Consider the following 22,435-nt stretch of genomic DNA (forward strand, 5'->3'; position numbering starts at 1 on the left):
GCACCATCATCTCATCCATCCTCTCAGTTTGCAAAGTAGACCTACACCATTGTCTCAAAGGTATACTCTTCTGTTGGATAATTTGTTAGTTTGTTAAAAACTGACAGAGGAAGCTGTACAAACACATCACATGTCAGTTGTCAGCAGAAGTGTAGAGAGGACAAAATGTAAGCGCTGAGAAGTTCAGAATCTGAGATTTGTCCAGATTTATAGAGGAACAGATCAGATTTATTTTGTTTATATCATGTTCAGTCTTTCAAAATTAGAAAAGGCAGAATTTGTGTTGTTCAAACACACTGATTCCACAAAAAGACACAAATGTGAAATTGCCTAGCTAACAGTTACAGAGTGTTACGAGTTCAAAATTGGGGATGGAGACAAGAGAAAAACCACAATAACAACACTGGTCCGGCCGGGTTGAGTCAAACGATGATTTTAATGATCACACACGTGGGAGATGGACACTGTATGCAGACAGCCTCAGATCTCAAAATGGTGGAGCATTGATCAAACTCTTATAGCCTCTGGTGCCCCCACCTAATCATAAAAGCCTAAACATTCACTTGCTTTCTCTCACACGGCGCCTAAGCTACGACCTTGGCTCCCTGTTTATCTGCTCCTGCTGTGATGGGGCAGAAAACTCCAGCATGTTCCGTTCTCTTCTAATCAGACAAATAAGGCGATGACTTTCTGCAAACAGTATTTCTTATAACATCATAAAACAATATCATTCATCCACAATAAATCAGCAGTCTAATGTAATGCAAATCAGTTTAACTAATGCAATAGTTATCAGCTTCTTCTAATTCAGGAGAATAATGCCAACTAAAACTACCTAATAATTCACAATCTTTAATTAGGGGTCTAACATGGCATAAAATAATATTATAATCTAACACTATGCATTGTATAATAGCCAGTGAGGGGACAGACATGGCAAATGGTGCAACATGTCAGACTGTGGGATTATACATTTGTTAGTTTTTCTAATGGCCTCTTCAAAAGGTAAGTTTTATTCCATATTGTCATTTTTGGTTTTTTAAGTTATTTATTGTGACAGGAAAACAAAACAAAACAAGAAGCTCCTAAAAAGGTCATAAATGTGAGAACTTTTCCAAAGAAATCTCAGTCAGTTATGCCTGAGATAGAGAGATGATTATAACAGAGTAAAGATAGCATTAAAATGTTGGTGACAGAAGTAATGCTAAAATCTCAACAAGCCAAAGTTACAGACATGTTAAAGGGAAAGATCAAACAGTACTGAAATGAAGAAGTGGGCATTACGGGGCTTCCCCAGTGAAATAACTGAACTTGGAGCACAAAATAATAAATAACATACCAGTAATGCGCGGAGGGAAGGCTTCTGAGAAAATGTATAAGTTCACAGGGAATTTCTACAATAGCACGAGTTAGATGTGGGCAGATTGATGCAGTTATCAATAGTATTGATACCAATGCTGGTATTGTTACTGGAGATATACTACTGCAATAGGATTGGTACTTTGTTTCTGTCCTGTAAGTTCAGTATGTACCTCAGTGAATTCTGTTATGTAGTTGTTGTTTTTTTTTAAATGAAACATAAAACACGGACTATGAAAGCCTCTTATTTTGTTTGTGCAGCTCTAACAACAGTGATACAAGCACAGCAGACTGTGCTGGCTGCAGTGGGAGAAGATGCTGAATTCAGCTGTCAGCTCTCGGAGACTAAATACTAGAGATGGACTGATCCGATATTACGTATCGGTATCGGTCCGATACTGACCTAAATTACTGGATCGGATATCGGAGAAAAATCAAAAATGTAATCCGATCCATTAAATATCACGAAAGCACCTCGCAAAACTTGCAACACGCCGTAACTCACCTCAGAACGTTAGCACGTTGGAGCAGTATGCATCACGTGATAGAGCGGCTGTGGCATGCGGGACCTGTCGGTGGTCTGGATAGCATTTGGAGCTTCGCTACCAACCCGGCATTTCATTTCCGACAAAGTTATCCCGAGAGAAGTAAAGCAAGTGTGTAAGTCCATCTCTGAATGTTTGTAAAGCATTCCTGCGTTAAGCTTAACAAGCGACTGCCTCTTCTTGCTGCTACTTCAATCATGAAACTGCTTAATGATCAGCTGATCTGCTTTTCTGTCGCGAGTCCGTCTCTCTTGTTTGTTTTTGGCCCACTTTGCACCAGAAAGAGGAAACCAGCGGCTGAACAACAGCAGCACGTTTAAGCTTGATAAGCTGTTGTTAGAATTTATTTAATATTACTTTCTACACCAGGATCTTTTTCTACGTAGCTGACGCTGGTAACTGTGCAGGGGCGGATCTAGCAAAGTTTAGCCAGGGGGGCCGATAGGGCATGAACAGGGAAAAGGGGGCACAAAGACAGACTTTTCTTTCTTATTCTCATTTAAAATGTCGAGCTTTTAATAAATAATTATCTGACACCCAAAGTTTTAATTTGATGTAAAAGGAATAGAAGTCAATTACTGTATATAGTGACTATTAAGTCTAATATATATACCCTAGTAAGCTATAGTACTTTTTCCTTTGGGAAGGTACCATCTGTGCAGTCTGCAATTTTGTTGAAGAAAGATGTTGAATCTATTTAATATTTCTTGAAAAATAATTGATTTCTGTGCATTTTTTTTCACACTGCATCAAATTAAGGTTGAATACGTCGATTAAGAATCATGAGGTGGAGGGTGAGGGGTGGTTCCCTATTTTTTATTTATTTATTTTTGTTGTTGCTGGGAATTGGAACCCTATTAGTTAGGTTGCTTAATATTTACACTAAGTACTCTTTAAAATACTAGAATAGGGAGGATGGTGTAGGTTTAAGTTTATTAGATTGATCAGTATTGCTGAACTATGAAATATTTTTTTTTGCATACAGGTATAACAGAATAGCTTTAGTGTAGTTGTTGTTTTAAGCTTGAGTATGAACTTATACAAAATTCAGCAAGATATTTAAAAAAACAGTTTTGTTGATTAAAAAACACTATATCGGATTCATATCGGTATCGGCAGATATCCAAATTTATGATATCGGTATCGGTATCGGACATAAAAAAGTGGTATCGTGCCATCTCTACTAAATACATCCTTCAGGTCACATGACAGAAAATCTTACAAGATGTGGAGACAAATGTTGACACCTACAGCTTTACTGAATTTTCAAAATGCAGAAAAAAATGATTGAGTTTGCTGATTAAAACACTGATGAAACTCTGCACTGGGAAGTTTTTGTACTTTACTTGGTACAGTTGATCATTCTAACATGCCTTGGAATGTCCCACAAGGAAGGGAGATTCTTCCTTCCTTCGGGGACATTTGAGTTTTCAATAATTTGGCTATTGTACGACGTTGTTTCAATACGTGGTACAATAGCCAGTGGGGACACAGAGACATGCACCATGTCAGACTGTGGGATTCTGTGTTTGTTTTTTCTTTTTATGGCCTTTTAAAAAGGTAAGTTTTATTCCGTATTGTTGTTTTTGTTTTTTAAAGTTATTTATTGTGACAAGAGAAAAAAAAAGAAAACAAGAACCTTCACTCGTAATAATTAAAAATTGATCCTAAAATGTGAGAACTTTTCTCTGAAGTGACAAAGAGATTGTCTTTAGACAGAATTAGAGGGAGAGATACAATTACTGAAGAGTTTAGATTTTGTTTGAATGAGTGACAAAACGTTTCTCCCACTGAACAATCAGCCTAATAAAAAAGAACAAAATCAACTTTCTGTGTCATGAGTTGTTCATCATTCAGATTAATGAGACTGTTTTGAGAGCTGTGTGAAAACAGCTTTAGACTGTTTTGTTAAAGGTTGCCCCATGCCTATTCATATTACGATGAAAGCAATAGATAAACCACATGTTTGTGTGTTATGTATGTATGGTTGGTAAATTAACAAAAATTGGGTTGTATGTGGCCTACAATGTAAAAGACGTTTCACAACCCCAATGTAGTTAAAAACAAGAAGGCACTTGTTTCCATTAGACAGAGACGGAGTTCAGGTCATAAGTAGTTTACTGACAATTATTTAACATTTGAAATTAAAAGATCCGTCAGTCCATTCACATATATACTGTTCAGAGAAGGAATGTAGTTTAGAGCAAAGTGTAGTAGTGTGAAGTGGCTAAACACACTCACCAATTGTTCTAAAATAAACAATTTATCAAAACATTAACAGTCTTTCACACATACATACGGTTTATACACTATTTTAAAAAGAAGGGGTTGAAGACCTGATTGATTACAAAAAGTCTATTAAAATGTTCTGGGTAACCACAGAAATCTTAGTCAGTTATGTCTGAGAGAGAATGTTTATGACAGAAGTAATGCCAAAATCTCAACAAACCAAAGTTACATACATGCTAAAGAGAAAGATCAAACAGTGCTGAAATTAGGAAGTGGGCAATATAGGGCTTCCCCAGTGAAATAACTGATCTGAAATAATTGAGGCACAAATTAATAAATAACATACTAGTAATCCACAGAAGGGGAGGCCTCTGGGAAAATGTAGAAAATCAATGGGAATTTCTACAGTAGCACGAGTTACCAGTCAATACCAGTCCTGGTATTGGTTATGTTGAAGTGATGGGTTTTATAATTCATTTTTGGTCCACTGAAGGGATTGTTTTGTAACCCCAATATTGATATTTTGTAAATAAAAAATATGACCTCAATTAAACCTTTAAATTCCCTGCACTTGTCATAGATATCTACATGATGTCCAAAAAATATACATCAAGTCCAAGGTTCTAATGTTGAACGCCATATTGATGTCCAGCTTAAATCATGGTTGGACCTCCAAATTGTTGGAAAAGTTCAAATGCAGTACAGACCTCCAGAATTGGTCATGGACCAACAGAACCAATATAGACACGATCTGTACATCTATCTGACTTTCTTTGTTTAGTTGGTAGCTAACTGAATTGTCTTACTTTTTTTTTATAGATGAAAGAAAATGTACCTGAAACATACAGTATGAAACAATGAGTGTCAGGTTTATATTTATAGTCTACATCACATTTAAGTGGTACCCATATGTCAATTTGTTTGAGCCTAAAACACAGGATTCTCCATGACCCGAATTATTGTTTAATCCTTCCCATCAATACCTCTCAGTTCCACATCTCTAACTCATGTTATTCTCCATGCAGCTCTAACAGCAGTGGTCCAAACACAACAGACTGTGCTGGCAGCAGTGGGAGAAGATGCTGAATTCAGCTGTCAGCTCTTGGACACTAAAGACGTCCTTCAGGTCACATGGCAGAAAATCTCACGTGATGTGGAGACAAATGTTGCCACCTACAGCAAGTACTATGGTCAGAGAGTGAATGATGGCTTTAACGATAAAGTCAAGTTTAAATACACTGGACTACAGAACTGCTCCATAGTCATCAGGAATGTGACGGAGCAGGATGAAGGATGCTATCACTGTCTGTTTAACACTTATCCTGAAGGCTCCTTCACTGGTAGAACCTGCTTCCAAGTCTATGGTAAGAACTTTTGCATTAATGTGTTTAAATGTGCTAGAAACTGATTTCCTTTCAACAACATATTCCTTGCAATATCTCCTGATCCTTCACAGAGCTGCATGAACCTGTTGTTGATGTCAGAGAGTCAAACTCTGCTGAAGAGTGGGTTGTTTCCTGTTCAGCCACTGGTCGACCTGCTCCCACTGTAACACTCTCACAACAACACCTCAGCTTCTCACAGTACAACACTGTCAGTGTGTCCAACACCAACGCTACATTCACTGTCACCACTACAGCTGTGCTCTCAGGTTCACGTAAACACAGCACACAGGTGGGATGTGCAGCACGAGTGCTCTCTGCTCCTCACAGAGAGGTGATGGAGACGATTCCTGAGGTCCAGCAGACGTCAGATTATCAGTGATGGTGAGAAACTGAGATGCAATAACAATGCATTGTGGTAGTATGCATTTTCTCTTTGATCAATAATTGATGTATTCATTTTGATCAGTGTCACATTTTTCCTGCTTTTTCAAGTTTCCTCCTGGATCATTGTATTAGCTGCAGTATTGGTGATGATGGTGTTTGTCAGTGTTGCTGCTCTGCAGTAGGCTACTCTTTAAAGAAAAAGACCAGATAACTTTCATTTTTCATTTCTTGTCATTTTTTTCTACACCAAAATCTATCCAATAATATCTGCATAACATTTTCTACTTGTGATTTAGTTATTAATTCTTTGCTTCATGATTCAATCGGTCTTTGTCTAGTATTAAATGTTATGTCTCCCATTTAATCCCACTGGCTTTAAAGTGTTTCACCAGATTTTTACGAAGTATTTCCAGTCTTTTGTTGTCTCTGTCCCAAATGTTCTGAAATGTGTTGCATGTATTAAAAGAAGTTGGACTTTACCAAAAAATGTACTATGTACTTATAAACTTACATTTATGAAAGCTGAACAAACATTGATATACTTGACTTTTGTAACAGTGAAAAGGCGATCTGTTTTTATTGATAAATATATATGTTTGCATTACTGTTATTTAGATTGCCATGTTAGAACGTAGCAAACAACATTGTTTGTTCCTCTATGGTTTCTTTATTTTTACAAATCTAAATGTTTTTTGTCAAAAGATTAATAATTTCATATTGAGGTCAGATGGTCAGCAGTTTTGATGTTTTTGCAGAGATTTTATTTTTTGCAAAATAGCACAAGTAAACATTAAAAGTAGTTCCTAAACCAAGGCATTTATTATTAAGGCGGCCATTATTATGGCCCTGTGTGGAAAAAGTGATTGCCCCCTAAACCTAATAACTGGTTGGGCCACCCTGAGTAGAAACATCTGCAATAGAGCATTTGGGATAACTGGCAATGAGTCCTTTACGAGGTGGTGGAAGAATTTCTGCCCACTCATCTTTGCAAAATTGTTGTAATTCAGCCACACTGGAGGGGTTTTGAGTATGAACCACCTTTCCAAGGTCACAGCACCTCAATCAGATTCACATATGAACTTTGGCTAAGCCATTCCAAAGTCTTTATTTTGTTTTACTTAAGCTGCTTAGAGGTGGACTTGTTGGTGTGCTTTGGATCAAGTGCACTTCAGCTTGTGGTCGTGAACAGATGGCCAGACATTCTCCTTCAGGATCCCAGAAACTGGATTCTGTTCATCTTGACGTTGCATCTCCAGACTGAGAGATCTCAATTACTTTGTTTCTTATTTGCTTCTGAATTTCCTTGGATTGCGCCATGATGTGTAGTTTTTGAGGATCTTTTGGTCTACTCTACTTTGTCAGACAGGTCCTGTTTAAGTGATTGATTCAGCACAGGTTTGGCAGTAATCGGGCCTGGCTATGACTATGGAAAAATTGTATATTTTCTATTGATAAATGCAAATATTTTATGTCTGTTATGTGCATTGCCGTGTGGAGAATATAAGGAAAGAAATTGTGTGGTTTACATTGTTTCTTCCTCTTAGATTTCTTGATTTTTTTTAAAAATTGCAATAACTTTATGTTAATTTCAGTGCACTTTCACATTTCTTTAAATTCAAACTACAGTCCTGTGAATAACTAGAAACACTTTTAGCAGCACAAATGTGAGCTAATTGTTTTCTGCTTGACTTTATCAGTCTCTCATATTGTTGTGGAGGAATGTTGGCCCACTCTTCATTACAACGTTGCTTCAGTTCTTTGAGCTTTGTGGGCATTTATTTAAGCACAGCTCTCTGAATGTCCCAGGTTGAGGTCTGGACTTTGCTTTTCAGCTATTCTGCTGTAGATTTGCTGCTGTGTTTGGGATCATTGTTCGACTGCAAGACCTAAACTTTACCTATTAAACAGTTAACTCTGTATTTTACACTTTATGTGAATATTGTTGCAGATTTCAATTATTAATGTTTTTATAACTTTGTTCTTTCTTATATTTAATATTATACAATATTTATACTTCATGTCTCTGTCTTCTTTTGAACACTCCAGCACAGCATCACTATAACTTTGTCCTCACTGACAATAAAGCTGTTTTATATATTTCATTGCAAATGTTTCAAGCAATTTGTAGCTGTATCTTAAGATATTTTGTTAATAATATAGTATTTTATATTGTTTTTTTCCCCATATTTGAGAAATATTTAACATGTAAAAGTCTGTTTATGTACAATTTGGTGATATTAGCCCTGATTATTGGAGGAACTTGTACATGAAGCAGATTTCTGAGACTTCAGATTTGAAGGTTGTTGTCATATAATCTAAATGATGGCAGATTAACGTTCCCTACCTCTGTCCTACAACCACAGGACTCCTTTGCATTCGACTGATAGAAATTTCAAGCTCAGTGTTAATGAAGATTTCAAAGGCCTTAGTGCAGGGGTAGGGAACGTCTAAAACCTGCAGGGACACCGGCCCTCGAGGCCTGGAGTTCCCTACCGCTGCCTTAGTGTGAAAGGAATGAAGCTGTAGCGCCTCCCAGTGGTTGAAAAGAGGTACACAAGAGGTTTTTGCAACCTGCTGTTTAATGAAGGTAATCAGCTGGGACAAAGGTACATTATGAGAATAATATCTCTGACAAACCTCTCCCTCAATTAAAAGATGCATTTTGATTTACATGAATGCATTTCATCTTCTCTGCAAAGGCTACACAACCTTCTTTGCCATTTGAGTGTGTCCAGTCCAGCTGAAACCAGCTCATTACTGATGGCATGAAAACGGTCTGTGAGGTAACATTTTTGCTGTCATTCATTCCTGTTGAAAACTTGTCACGTGTTTGCTTAGGTTCTTCTCAATAATCCTCCCGTATCCTGTGTAAAAACTACCCGAGCTTAAAGTATACAGACTGCATATAAATATATATATTAAAATACAGATAGCAGCAGCCACGAAAACATAGGCAAAAGAGAGCATAGCAGTGTCGTAGATGTAGCCAAATAAGACAGATAAATTAAGATGGAAAATCCCCAAAACAAAACCCAATCTTTAGTGTGGGAGCATTTCCATGTCATTCCCAAAGGTGTAATTATTTTCAGCGACTGCAAACTGAACACAAACTTTTCATAACTGAGTTTGTTTCTTCAGTTGTATTTTGGTAATGCTGTTGTACAGCAGGGAAGTAAACACAAGTGCTAACGCTAACAACATCCAATCAGGATTTATTGGTTAGATCAAAGCTAACATCTGCATTACATGTGAGCACTACACATGTTATTTAACATATACACTGTAAAAGCTGTGATTTGGGTTAATTAGTATCTAATAGGAAAGTAATAGTAACTATTAATCAGTAAAAACATGTATGTGTTGTTTTAATTAAATCTAAGCAAAATTAAACATTTTTGAGATGTTCAGTTATTTAAATTTACACAATTTTGTTTGGGGTAAATTAAGCAATCGTTTTTTGAGCAGATTTAACAAAAATGTATGAGTAGCGTGAAAAATGAAGAAATCTAATAGATTTAACTAATGAAAGCATTTTCATTTCAATCATTCTACACTTCCACCTGTAGTCTGTTGTGCCACGTGCAGGACACACACGCTTCAGCAGTGGATGATCTCCATTTTGTCCGAGGTAAGATTATCTGAATTTGTACGAATATACGACACGTTTTAAACAATAACGTATAGCAGTTTTGAGTAAAAGTTCTAAACAGTATGATACGTCAAAATTAGACTAATAATGACCACTGTAATGACAGTATTGTATTTTTACACAAAATGGCACGAAGTGGACTGCTAGCATAAGGTCACTTTCCAAGCCTTCGCAGCTGTGTTACTTAAGAGCTTTGACTAACCACGTTTTACCATATTAAAAAAATATATCAATTATGTATTTCGATGGGCTGTAACCTCCCTCATTTACTTTTAAAATTTTATGAAAAAGTTTTGCACTCAGCAGTGAGTGATGTAGTTAAAATCATTTGTGCGGGATTTTGTCAGTCACGGTTTTTCAAAGCTTTTGTCTCCACGCAGTGTTTTTCAGTTGTGGTAATTAAGCTAAAGTGGCTCAGTCCAGCAAAATAACTGGTTTTCATTTTCATGCTGTCGGAGCCCTGTGAATTTAGTGCAGGCACAGTTCACATAGAGGGATAATGCAAGTTTCCAGTTAAACTTGGTCGGTGTATCAGTGAGACCCATGCTCAGTCACGATGTAACGATCTTCAAGACAAAGCTACATTCAGGAAATAATATAGTAATACGTGTTTAATCTGACATAAGTCTTTCATAATTTCTATGTTTAACACCCAATGGTGTTTGGATACAGAGATGACCTTGTGTAGATTAAAAGGACATCTTTTCAAATATGGGAAGATATATACAGTATATAAATACACAAATAGTGTTATTTCATGTCATGATCTGTCACCAAATCGGTACAGAAAATAGAGTCTATTCCCTTTTTAATCTAATAAAGAGTTTCATTGTTTTATATGTGAATCTCACCTTTAAAAATTTTAGTATTAATTCAAATTTGTCTTTAACAATTTGTGTGTGTAAAATTTTTACTTTGGAGAGTGCGATTGCTATTAATGTTGTGTTCTTTTCAGTTGTTGGAAGATCCCTCAACTTAAATTCAGCTGATCAGTATGTAGACTATGCATTTTGAATAGGTTTTGATGGATGATTGTATTGAATTAAACTACTAGTTTTGAAATTGAAGCAGCAGAAAATGACAAAGTTGACCCTACTTAATCTAACTTAACTCTGCCCATTTACATTTTATTCTAGGTTGAACGAGATAGAGCTCCATGTAATCACTGATGACCAAACGGAGAAGTTGGTTCTTTCATCAGGGATCCCACCAACAGTAGGAGGAGCTGCAAGGTGTTGTGAAGGATACCTTTGGGATTTCAAACAACTTAAGTCTTCAGTATTTTAAACCAAAATTTCAGGACTACTTCACTATTCGCAGAAGTGACCAGATAAAAGACAAAGACACTGTGAAGGTTGTTGGCATCACCCTGGTCATCCTGCCAGTTTTCGGCAGCCCCTCTGATCAACTGACTATGACTCATCATCCAATCCAGTTGTATCCAATGCAGACTCTGCTGCAACCACATCTTCTCAGGACACCATTATTCTCAAAAGGCAGAAGTTCACAGAACGTTGTGAGCCCTGGCCAAAGCTGTTCCCCATTCCACAGTCTGCACATGAAACTGAAATGTAACTGGAAAGAGCCACCGAGGAGTATAAAAAGAATGGAAATCTTCTGCCCACCTCCAAAGTAAAGACTGACATTCTCGAGAAGTTGGCTGAAACTGTATTTTCAATTATGGCCTATTCTTCCTATTATTTTGGGGCAAGCACTAGTGAAGAATTTCAGTGCATACAATCTAAATTAATCAGAAAAATATTATATTATAAATTTTGTATATGTTTTAAATTCCACAATAAAAACAATTACTGTTTGAATGTTGTCTTTGCGAAATTGATTCATTTTACTCAGAAAAGAAGTTAAATTAATTTGATTTTCTCTTACTATTCAGTCATTAATTATAAAGTTTAATTGGAAAATTAGTGAATCCAATTAGAGTTTTAATTAAAAACAAAAAGTTGTTAATTTTTTTGTAATGGATATTTTAGTCATTTTTACTAAACCTTTGCCAGATCGTTAGTAAATTCAAAGTAATTTTTCTCAGAGATTCATTTCAAATGAACTAATTTTTTGTTATAATTAGGCAATTTTAACCTTCAATTTGAGATTTTGTCCCTAAATTCAACACATATTTAAAAGACAATGTCAATAATATCTATTATTGTTTTTTGTTGAAATTTAATTAACATTTTATCTAAATTTTACATAAATCACTTGAAATTAAATTCTACTTAAGTAAATTAAGTGTCACTTTGTTGCCATAGGTTTTTTAAGTAACCTCTAGTCACAGTTTTTACAGTGTATAACGTATACGATTTTTACATCTTTCTCTTTCCCTCGAGAAGAACTGCTAAAACTGTAGAAATAACATTACAGAAAAGCAGGACATGCTCAAGCAAAACATTATAGAAAATCTGTCACGGTTCTGGGTCAGTTTGACCCAGTATTTTGAGTTGTCATGTTTTTGCAGCTTTAGTTTAGTTCCATGTGTCATTTTCTGTCTCTCTCTCTATGTCGAGTCTGCGTCTTAGTGTGATGGTTTCTTGTTCCTGTTTTATTGTGAAGGTCTGCGTCTCATGTGAGTGTGTTCAGTTTTACCTCTGTCTCGTCTTGTTGATTATTCCCAGCTGTGTCCACCACCTGTGTGTAATTCCCCTGTGTTTCTCTGTGTATTTAAGTCGTGTCCTCTGTCATTGTAGTTGCTGGTGCGTCTGTGTATCCACCATGTCTCACCCGTGTGTTCTCCCTGCTGTCCATCTCCTCTGCTCGTTCTTGTCCAGGTTTGTGCTCTGTAGTTTAGTTGTTTCCAGTCTAGTTTAGTTCGTGCTCCATTTGCTGTTTGTCCATATTTATTTTTGTGTTCAATAAACCACCTTCACTTCTCCACTACTGCCTGCGATTGGATCCTCATTTATTATTTTCACACGGCTCTCCTCACCCGCCGTGACAGTACGGACCAGCCAGATATGGATCCAGCGGCAGTCACCCCACCTAGGGAGCTTCAGGAGGCCGTTATCGACTCTGCTTCTAAATTGATTTACCAGCTGTTAGAGCATGAGGGAGAAGTGTCTCTTTACACTGTGGAAGCCAACCTACAACACCTTATTTCCAGTTGCCCCTGGTTATTGGACTCACTGCGTCTGTTTGTACAGAATTTTGTTCTTCACGAGCTTCACCTACACCCCCCCGCCGCTACCGCTCGCCTGCTCATGCAGTGATATCATCAGTGACAAGTCAGGTGATCGAGGCTAATGCAAAATGGTGTTTCAGTGAGGCAGAATTTATTATGACAATACATTTTTTTAAATACTCAGTATGAATTAAACAGGTTAAAGTTCAATGCTCTGTTGTAATATAAAGACAAAATGATTGACAGCAGCCCAGCAATATCAGTAAAACGCAAATTAGCCACATGGTGCAATGTAAGGAGCTCTGTGATTGGTTAGGAAAGGACAGACTGGCCACCTCGATTTTTCTTCACTGCACATTGATCCATAGCTTTGCTCTGTAAAGGCTAACAAAGTGCTTTTGCTTTACAAAGACATTCAGCGTCGGTATTCACTCTTTTAAAATGCCACTGAACACTGGAGTGAAATGGAGCCCTGATCCTCAGAGTTTTATTGTTGCTAACATTTCTTATAGATAGCACAGATAGTGCCCCACTGCAGTAATCACTCATGTCTAGATATTCCTGTTAAAAGGGAGTTTTCCCTCCCCACTGTAACATGGCAAACATAGCAAACGGATAATCCAGCTGAAGCTTCAGACAGCCGTCAGACAGTGAAACACTGCCATCTGCTGGACTCGAATAACAAAGACGCTGCTTTGACGGGTGAGGGAGTTTCAACAAGTCTGCAACGACTCAAGCATCAAACTACAGAACTATTATAGCGGACATGGTGCTTTAATGACTGCTTCATTAACGCAGGTCAGAAAGGATAATAGAACCTCAATAAATTATGAAATACAAAACTTACTGGTTCACTGCACACACAAAACGTCTCTTATTAGCACAACACTGCTCAGGGCTCAGAGTATATTCCTTATAACCTATTAAACCTTAGCATGTTATTTTGAAGTGTTACAGGTGAAACAGCCAACCAGTGAAGTTACCTGTAATTTCAACATTGAGCTACAAAAATGCTTTTTTTTTTTTTAAATAAATTTTTTTTTAAATTTCTTTTTACAGTTTTGCAATTTTACACAAGTTTTATCATCAGTGTCACAATGACTGCTGCTAAAATTGAGTATGAGCTTTTTGTTGGTCTGATTAAAAGGTTAAATGTAAAAGCATAATTTAAACATGTGATGTGAGGTCATTAATTACAGTGCAGGTGTCCTGCTTTAGGATCATAAATTAATACTTCCAAAACAGTAAAGTTGTAGAGAATCTATGTTCATTATCGTTGCTAATCATGGGAAGACAAAGACGTCAGACTCTGCTGAAAAATATTACACCCTCCTACTCTCTGCACACAGCGGTCTGAGGGACCTTCCAGGATCTGGGATTTTATTTATTTTGTTCTTTTTTGGTCTTACTGGTTAGTAGGTGGTGATTTTGTACCTGGTGATCTCACATTTGGAACATAAATTGCTTTGGAGCAGATTAGGTTCAAAGGATAACTTGGCTCTTGAAGTTAGCCGGATAAGACAGCGTTCTGCTTCACAGTTGAGGCCTCAGAGAGTTGTTGCTAACCAAAGTCTATCTTGTACGGCCATGCAGCATCTTATGACATTTTGTAACCTGAGCAGTGAAATGATTGCTGTTTTAGTGCACATACACAGTGTGGGGATCAGTATCAGGACAAGTTGTGGTGCAAAAAGCTGCATCTGGTCAGAAGGAAAAGCACGCACACTTGGAAGACTTGACCATTTGCACAAAATGAATGGCTGACACTGGACAGATGAGAGAATGTGGATGGTCACACCCTCGTGCATTAAAGAGGGCTTTCAGTTCATTGAAAACACAAAACCAAACACACAAAAGACACAATGAGACAGCTGATCAGTTTGCTTCACTAAATCATCGACACAAGCCGTGTTGTAGAGGCTACTGCAGCCGTGGCAGGTTATCATCTTAATGTGGCCCTGACACTCCATCGTACGCCACAAAGCTGTGAATAAATGAAAAGCAAAGAGGCATCATCACTAACATAATAACTGTAGAAGTTATCCCGCTGCATTACATTTATCAGGATATCGTAATAAATGTTCATCATATGTTGCTTTGACCCATCATTGTTGTCATTAATATCGGTACGTGACACTGGACACTTCCTGTCATTCATATGTCCTGACTTTGTGATCAGTGTAGCAGCTTGAAAATAACTGCTTGGTTAACAGCAGGTGTACAGGCAGGTGCTCTGATCAAATAACATGTTTGGCTAAAGAAACAGAAAATAAAAACATGTAAATAGGAACACCCACATCTCTACTTCTTCTTCTATTTTCCATTTCACACTTACAAAAAAGTTCTCCTGCGTAGGTGTTGAGACAAATATATGTCAATTTAATACTTCAGACAGGCCCCAGAGCAGGTCTGAACAATTAGTCGACTTAAAATCAAAACTGCAATTTGAAACCATGCAATTAGCAATTTTGCAAAGAAAACTTGGCTAGGCTAAGCTAAGCTAACTGTTAGACAAAGTAGAGGAGTTGGAAGAGTAAAGGATTCTGGTTAACTCCAGTTCAACTTAACATTAAATTAAACTGAATCTATTAAACTATTAGACTCAGACGAGGTCGGCACAGGGACAGGCCTCGGGGGTCCAGGCCCACCCGGTGAAGTGCTTCTTCCCCAACATCTTCTGATGTACTTCATTTATACATTTTGGTAATGAAGTACTTAAACTACCACCTCACTGATTAGTTATTGCAGTGTGAGCTCAGTTCAATTAATCAGGTCACAGTAGTTTAGCACTCCTACAGCAATCATGCAACCAGCATGACTGAGGAGGACACTGGGTGGACGGGCTTTGCAGGTCAGACTTTGAAACTATCTTTTATTGTCATTACGCCAAAAGCAGTGAAATTATATGCTGTCCCATTCAGTGCAAATAAAGAATCTGTGTTTACTGACAGGACAAAGCACTGAACATGATTTCATCTGTTAACCTGGACAAATTCCAAAACAATTCCTTATTATTTCTTTTTCTTAAGTAAAACCAGTAAAAGCTTCTACTTCAAAAATATGGACTTAACACTGAGATCCTGATATTTTAGACCAGTTGAATTTAGATGATCTTTTTTAGTTCATTCAGTTTGCTGGTTCTAACGACGACGGTCTTCATCAGTTTTAATGTCACTGTGACTCATATCTCTGCATGGCTGTTTTGTTCTGAGTGCACTGTGACAATTAAGTTAAGATCCGGTGATCAGCACAGCAGCCTGGGAGTGACTGCTTGGTTAACGACAAGGTTTACAAGACCTGATCAAATGTCACACTGGAAATATTTTGCAAGTGAAACAGCAAAAGCAAATGAAAAAATTTAAATATGTTAATTGGACCACCTACATTGTTTCGAGAGCAGGGGTGAACTAAAGAGTGCGACCCATCACTTCAGTTTCAGCATATAATTTCTATTTAACACTCAAAAAAATCTGTTGTACAAGTATTAAAAATATATTCACAAATGAAATTTACATGCCTGAGATGAAAACATTACTCATACAAGTTGTCAGGTAAAGTCTATAGCACTGTTACATCTAAATATGGACACTGAGCTGGGACTTAACCATGTCACAGATCTGAGCCTCTGCACCTTCACTATACGTTTGTGTATGTCAGGCCTGTCCTGTATCTCTCCACCACCTGATCCAACACACCACCAAATCCTGATCAGCTGATCATCTCTGCTCCTCTAATCACCTGAATATCCAAGTATCCGAAAGTGTCCATCGATCTGACAATACAATTGTAAAACCGATCATTGACCTGTGCCCTAATGTGTTCTGTGCACTTGTGAACACACTTCCTTATGGAGTACGTTTATTAAGGACACTCTTTCATTAGCACACAGGTTCAATAACACAACAAATAACCTCCAATAAACCTTTTAATAAACTGTCATTGGAGGCTGATGTGTTCTCTCTTGGCTTGTTTTCTTGTTGTGTGCCACACAGAAAATAAATGCATGGTGTCTTAACTCACTGATACGGGGATATCAATGAGCACAGAGTCCAGCCAACGATGGCACAAAGTCAAACCTCCTTCAAGGAAACTGGAGAGTCCAACACTGGCATTGAGGCTACCCCAACAATATCAATATGGTGTAACTTCCTGCTCTAACTCAGGCTCCTTCCCCACAAGAAAGATGATATTTTATGTACTCGAAGTCAGACCTGGAATCTGCGGGTCAGACTTCCTGGGCCCCCGACCCCTGACCTCTGAGATTTTCATGTCTTGTATTTTATAATATTTATCTTTTGTTCTCCTGCCAAAATTGTAAACACTGTCATCATGCCATATTGCACTGTTGTTCGATCAGCTTCATTAAATATACTTTTATATATACTTTTATCCTTTGTTTTGTTATACATCCATTTAAATCCTCATATGAAATTATTACAACCAACTGGTAGTAAAACAAAAATAAAAAGATTGTTCAACATTTTAACTGCAAATGGCCAATACACTCACTTTATTTGCCAAAAATTATACTTAAAAAGGGGAAAAAAGAAGTGTTAATAGTTTATTTGAAAGGTCAAAATATACCAACACATCTTTTTATTTTAAATCTATTTGTTTGTGCATTAATTTTTTTTCTAAAGCCAGATGTGGAAAAACAGGCTGCATCTACATGCAGGTTCTTGTGGTCAGTGGTCATCATATTTGCATTATCTTTCTGAGTCACAAGCAGGGAAGTGTTAAAGTTTCCTAGAAGTGGTGGGCCAGTGATGTAGGTGTGGATGCAAAGGATTACTTGAGGTGGTGCTGATCAGAAGTATAAAAATCAAAGTGTCCAGATCCAAACACACTTTGTTCCTCTGTGACAGAAGTGAACTAGAACTCACAGCAGCATCTGAACTGCAGAAGAGATCTCTGCTCATCTCCGTCTGCATTCCTCTTTTGGTAAGAACTTATTATGTATCATTTAAAATGATTTTCCTTTTAAAGCTGGGCAGCAGGCTCACGTTGAACATCTCCATAAACTGTCATAATTCTGCTTCTACACTAAACACTGCATTCGGTGAGCACACTAAACTTACGTAAGCTGTATATTTGCACGGTGAGAGACCTGTTTTTGCTGATTTGTGTTCAAATACAACAAGATCTTATTTAAACTGACTGTCAGATGTTGCCTATCCAGTTATGTAATGAACCCACTATATACATTAACCACAGACCCTTCACCACATCTTCATCACCTGCTGTTCCAGACAACCAACTTATACCTGAACCACTGCAGGTTAATCATCATCATTAGTAAAGGAAAAAAAAGGTGAGTGTCTTATTATTTTTATTTTGCAGTGTGTCACTGTTACTACAGAGCACACTGAAACATGTGACAGGAAAGAATAACTGAGTGCAGAAAGGCTTTTATATTAAATCGGATTTAAACTTTGTTCTTAATGAACCGGATCTATTATGACCTGGACTTTTATCTATAAAATGGGCTTGTGAAACCCAGAGAAAAACTCTCTCAATATATCTGTAGATATAAATATATATTTATCCAAATCACATCAAGTAAAAAAGGCAAAATGACAAAATTAAAAAAAATAATAACAAAAAGTATAAATTAAAACACAAAATTTTAAGGCAAAAACAAATATCTTGATGTCTTAATACGATGAACATAAAATATAAAGTAATACAACAAGGTTAAATATCTAAACATTTAAAGACAACTACTTCAGCATTTCAAAGCTTCTTTTTCCAGTTGAAAATGACATCATCACGCCTGAATCTGCTTCCAGGAGCCGTCCAGATCAGGCTTGTTCAGGATATTTAGAAATCGTCCTAACAGTCGAAAAATAAAAAAATAAACAGAGAACAAAGTAATATATATGATTATAAATAAATAAAAAAGAAAACTATAAATAAAACTACTTCTTTCATTTAAAGAAAAAGGTCTATCAGTCCTCTTGTCGTGTGTGTTTGCAGCTCACAAAGACGACTTACTGAGCTTCAGGATCCAAAAGGATGTATCTGCCAAATTCTTCATGTGGAAAAATGTCCATGTGTTTTCGTCTCCAGGAGACGATGAAGACACTGTTTGTCTGCATGATGCTCGTGCTGCTCTTTGCTTCCGGATTTTCCAAAGTGAACAATTTTCAACCAAGCGAGCACCGACCTGAAGAAACACCTTATGAAAAGTTTAGAAGACAGCATGTAGATGCTAAGATGACTGAAAAGCTGTGTAACACAGAAATATCAAATAGGAATATCTACAAAATTGACAACAGTTGTAAGGAAACCAACACATTCATCCTCAGCATTCCAGCAAAGGTCAAATCCATTTGTAGAGGTGATGGGAGGTACGATGAAAATAGCGGCATGACGTATACGCAACGTTTCGCATAATTAAATGTAAGCTAAAGCATCAGGGAGCCAGGAAACCCAGCTGCCAGTATGAAGGCAGGCTTCTCACTAACAGGATCATTGTCGTGAAATGTGAAGGGAAGTTACCTGAGCACTTCGATCGGGACCTTCTGCCCTCTGAGCGCAACGATGGCGAGCAACTATGAGGAAAGAGTGGTGTGGAGGGGGGGCGTGGTCTGCGATGCTGCTGCAGGTGAGATGGATGTACCTGCGCTGCATTTGCTATCACGCCTCGCCAACTTAAAAGGCTTTGTGCTGTCTGAGTTGTTGGTGTTGTGGATGTGTTGGCTGGCAGTCCACAGACAGACTGATTTACACAACTGTGGAAAAAATAAAATTAATAAATAAAAAAAATTGGAAAACATAGATGTGTCATTATTTCATATAGATTTCAAATAACATACCATTTGATGTCAACATGTTTTAGTTGCATTTGCAGTGCTCGTGCTGTTATATTCTTATGATTCTGTTCATTTTATGAGTGTATCCTTCAGCCTTGCTTCACATATTTACTGCTGCTTGATCAGCTTTAGTCCTGCTAGCATCAGCACAGGTAGAAACAGATCACACATCAGAGAATCGGCCGTGCATCTAAATGCAAATGGAAACTAAAAATGAAAACATAGATAACTGAGCTGAACTTCATAGATCTGAAAGTTGACCAATGCATACATAGTGCTAAAAATCAGGTATCGGGAAAACACATTATTTTATATTATGCTGAAGTCAATTGTTATCCTTTTTTAAAACTATATCATATAATAAAGTCTGTTTTGAAGTTTACTATGGTAAAAAAAATATTTTAAGGCTCTTCAGATATACTGTAACTTCATAGGTATGAATGGAGCCCTGATCCTCAGAGTTTTATTGTTGCTAACATTTCTTATAGATAGCACAGATAGTGCCCCACTGCAGTAATCACTCATGTCTAGATATTCCTGTTAAAAAGGAGTTTTTCCTCCCCACTGTAACATGGCAAACATAGCAAACGGATAATCCAGCTGAAGCTTCAGACAGCCGTCAGACAGTGAAACACTGCCATCTGCTGGACTCGAATAACAAATACGCTGCTTTGACGGGTGAGGGAGTTTCAACAAGTCTGCAACGACTCAAGCATCAAACTACAGAACTATTCTAGCGGACATGGTGCTCTAATGACTGCTTCATTAACGCAGCTCAGAAAGGATCAAACATATCAATAAATCATAAAACACAAAACGTCTCTTATTGCCCAGGGCGCAGGAAGTGAGTGACCACTTAAGTGTGTTCAACAGGAAGCTAAAGACTGGTGCTGTTAAAGTGTTCAAAAAACAGCAGGAGCTCGGTGTGAGGCCACAGTGGGCCAAAAAACACAAGATGACCTCCAGCAAGGACAAAATGTATCTGGACGTCTCTGTGAGCATCTGTCTCACTGTGTAAGTGTAGCACAGTGTCTGTGTGTGCATGGCTGGGCAAGAGAGACAGCACAACTGAAAGCCAGCACTCAGACGAGGACCCGGTGCATCGTCTGTCTCATCTCAGCCAGTTTACTTACAAACTCTTTAAGTTTGAATGTTAAAGCCGACAATGTGCACAGGGCAGTGATATTTAAAATGAAGGTAAACTATTCCAATCTCTGCAGCCCCAATTGTGTATCTCACACACACACACACAGTCCTGAATTCATTACTGAAGTCTCATCCAGACATTCAATGTGCTGTGTAATTAAATTGAGACGTGGGGTCAAAATTCCCACCTAGATTGAGTGAGATGAAATAGAAATCGGCTCTCCTCTAACTGACTTTATAGAAATAATTACATAAGCTGCATTTATAACTGTTATTAAATAACAGCAGCACACGAGAACTAAAGTGTAATCCCAGCACATTTCGCTTCGCTTGCACTGATTCTTTAGAGATGACGACCGTGGTGGGTAATTAAGGGCAAACAATATACAAGTGGCGTGAAAAATGGAGGCTGCATTACCTTTCCAAAGCTTCCTTTCCCGATGGCCCGCAGTATCTGGAAGTGGTCAAAGTTTACTGTGGAGAAAATGAGAAGCAGTTAGTGAGAACGTGTCAGTTTGAGCTGAGCTATAAAACAGGGAACATGACATGTACAGCACTGTGCAAAAGTCTTGAGCCATCCCTCATTTGCTTCCAGGGATCCGGACTTCCCTGTAATCTTTAAAGTGGTATTAAGGAATAGCTCTCCAGGCTTTTTAAAGTGTTTCTGATTTTTAATCCAGGGCTTGTATTTGACCACTTTTTGTCTGTTAAGACCCTTCACACTAATCTCTGAAACATTCAAACATAAACAGACACCTAAGGCACGGAAAGGACCAGAAAACTTAACAAAGAACCAATTTTAAATTGTATCTGTACACATTTACTTGCAGCCTATTGCAAAAAAACAAAAGCCCACATCATTTGTTCTCACTTCTTTAGTTGAAGAATGCAGTTAATAACACCGTTAACACAGACTGACCTGGCAAAACACGAAAAAATAAGGGGGTGGTTCAAGACTTTTGCTCGGTACTGTATGAGAAATGGAAATGTGCACTTCACAATATATCGCTGCACTTCGGCAGTACTGTGCAGATTAAATGTTTTTTCCTTCCCGATGCATGTGAAAGGTTAAGACTTACATCTCCAAATGTACTGGAACTGATTTGAACCAGAGGACTCAGCCACACTGTTACTATGTACTGCATAAACACGTTTACCGATGAAGGTAAATCAGACGCTGTCCTGACTGTGTGGCTAAATTTTGTGCTGAAAGCATCAAATCAATTGAATATGATTAACTTGCTATGAGAGGTTTTTACTCCAAGTGTGACTTTTTCTGGCTTCATACACCTTTCAGGGTCAAATTCAAGCACTTTGTGAGCACGTTTAATGTCCATTTTCAACATTTTCCAGCACATTACCATAAAAAGGATGCATATTTCACTTCACATCACCTGAGTAAGACCACGTGAAAGGCCAAATTAATGGTAAATGGCCTGCATTTGTATAGCGCTTTTCTAGTCCCTAAGGACCCCAAAGCGCTTCACACTACATTCAGTCATTCACCCATTCACACACTGGCAATGGCAAGCTACGTTGTAGCCACAGCCGCCCTGGGGCGCACTGACAGAGGCGAGGCTGCCAGACACTGGCACCACCGGGCCCTCTGACCACCACCAGTAGGCAAACACGGGGTTAGTATCTTGCCCAAGGATATTTGGCATGCAGCCAGGAGGCAGCCTGGGATCGAACCACCGACCTTCTGATTAGTGGCTGACCTGCTCTGCCACCTGAGCTACAGCCACCCCTTCTCATCAGATATTGATGCTTCTTTCTTATGTGACACAAAA

The 22,435-nt window shown here is 37.9% G+C and overlaps 2 protein-coding genes across 2 annotated transcripts in view; one reads left to right on the top strand and one right to left on the bottom strand.

Moving 5' to 3' along the window:
- Positions 1 to 22,435, bottom strand: part of LOC112431168 (protein NLRC3-like) — a 101,718-nt gene that overhangs the window by 59,721 nt on the left and 19,562 nt on the right. The window lies entirely within an intron of this gene.
- On the top strand, positions 990 to 6,369 carry LOC112431133 (OX-2 membrane glycoprotein-like). The gene is made up of 3 exons (XM_076877954.1): positions 990 to 1,005; positions 5,159 to 5,497; positions 5,590 to 6,369. The coding sequence occupies exons 1-3, from the start codon at positions 990 to 992 to the stop codon at positions 5,895 to 5,897; spliced, it is 663 nt and encodes a 220-aa protein (XP_076734069.1). The 3' UTR covers positions 5,898 to 6,369.

The sequence above is a fragment of the Maylandia zebra genome, linkage group LG3 (assembly GCF_041146795.1).
Source record: "Maylandia zebra isolate NMK-2024a linkage group LG3, Mzebra_GT3a, whole genome shotgun sequence".
Taxonomy (NCBI): domain Eukaryota; kingdom Metazoa; phylum Chordata; class Actinopteri; order Cichliformes; family Cichlidae; genus Maylandia; species Maylandia zebra.

What these genes read in the sequence shown, in the direction of transcription:
- LOC112431133 (XM_076877954.1), top strand. An exon ending in AACCTGCTTCCAAGTCTATG is followed by an intron (nt 5,498 to 5,589) that starts GTAAGAACTTTT and finishes GATCCTTCACAG; the next exon opens with AGCTGCATGAACCTGTTGTT.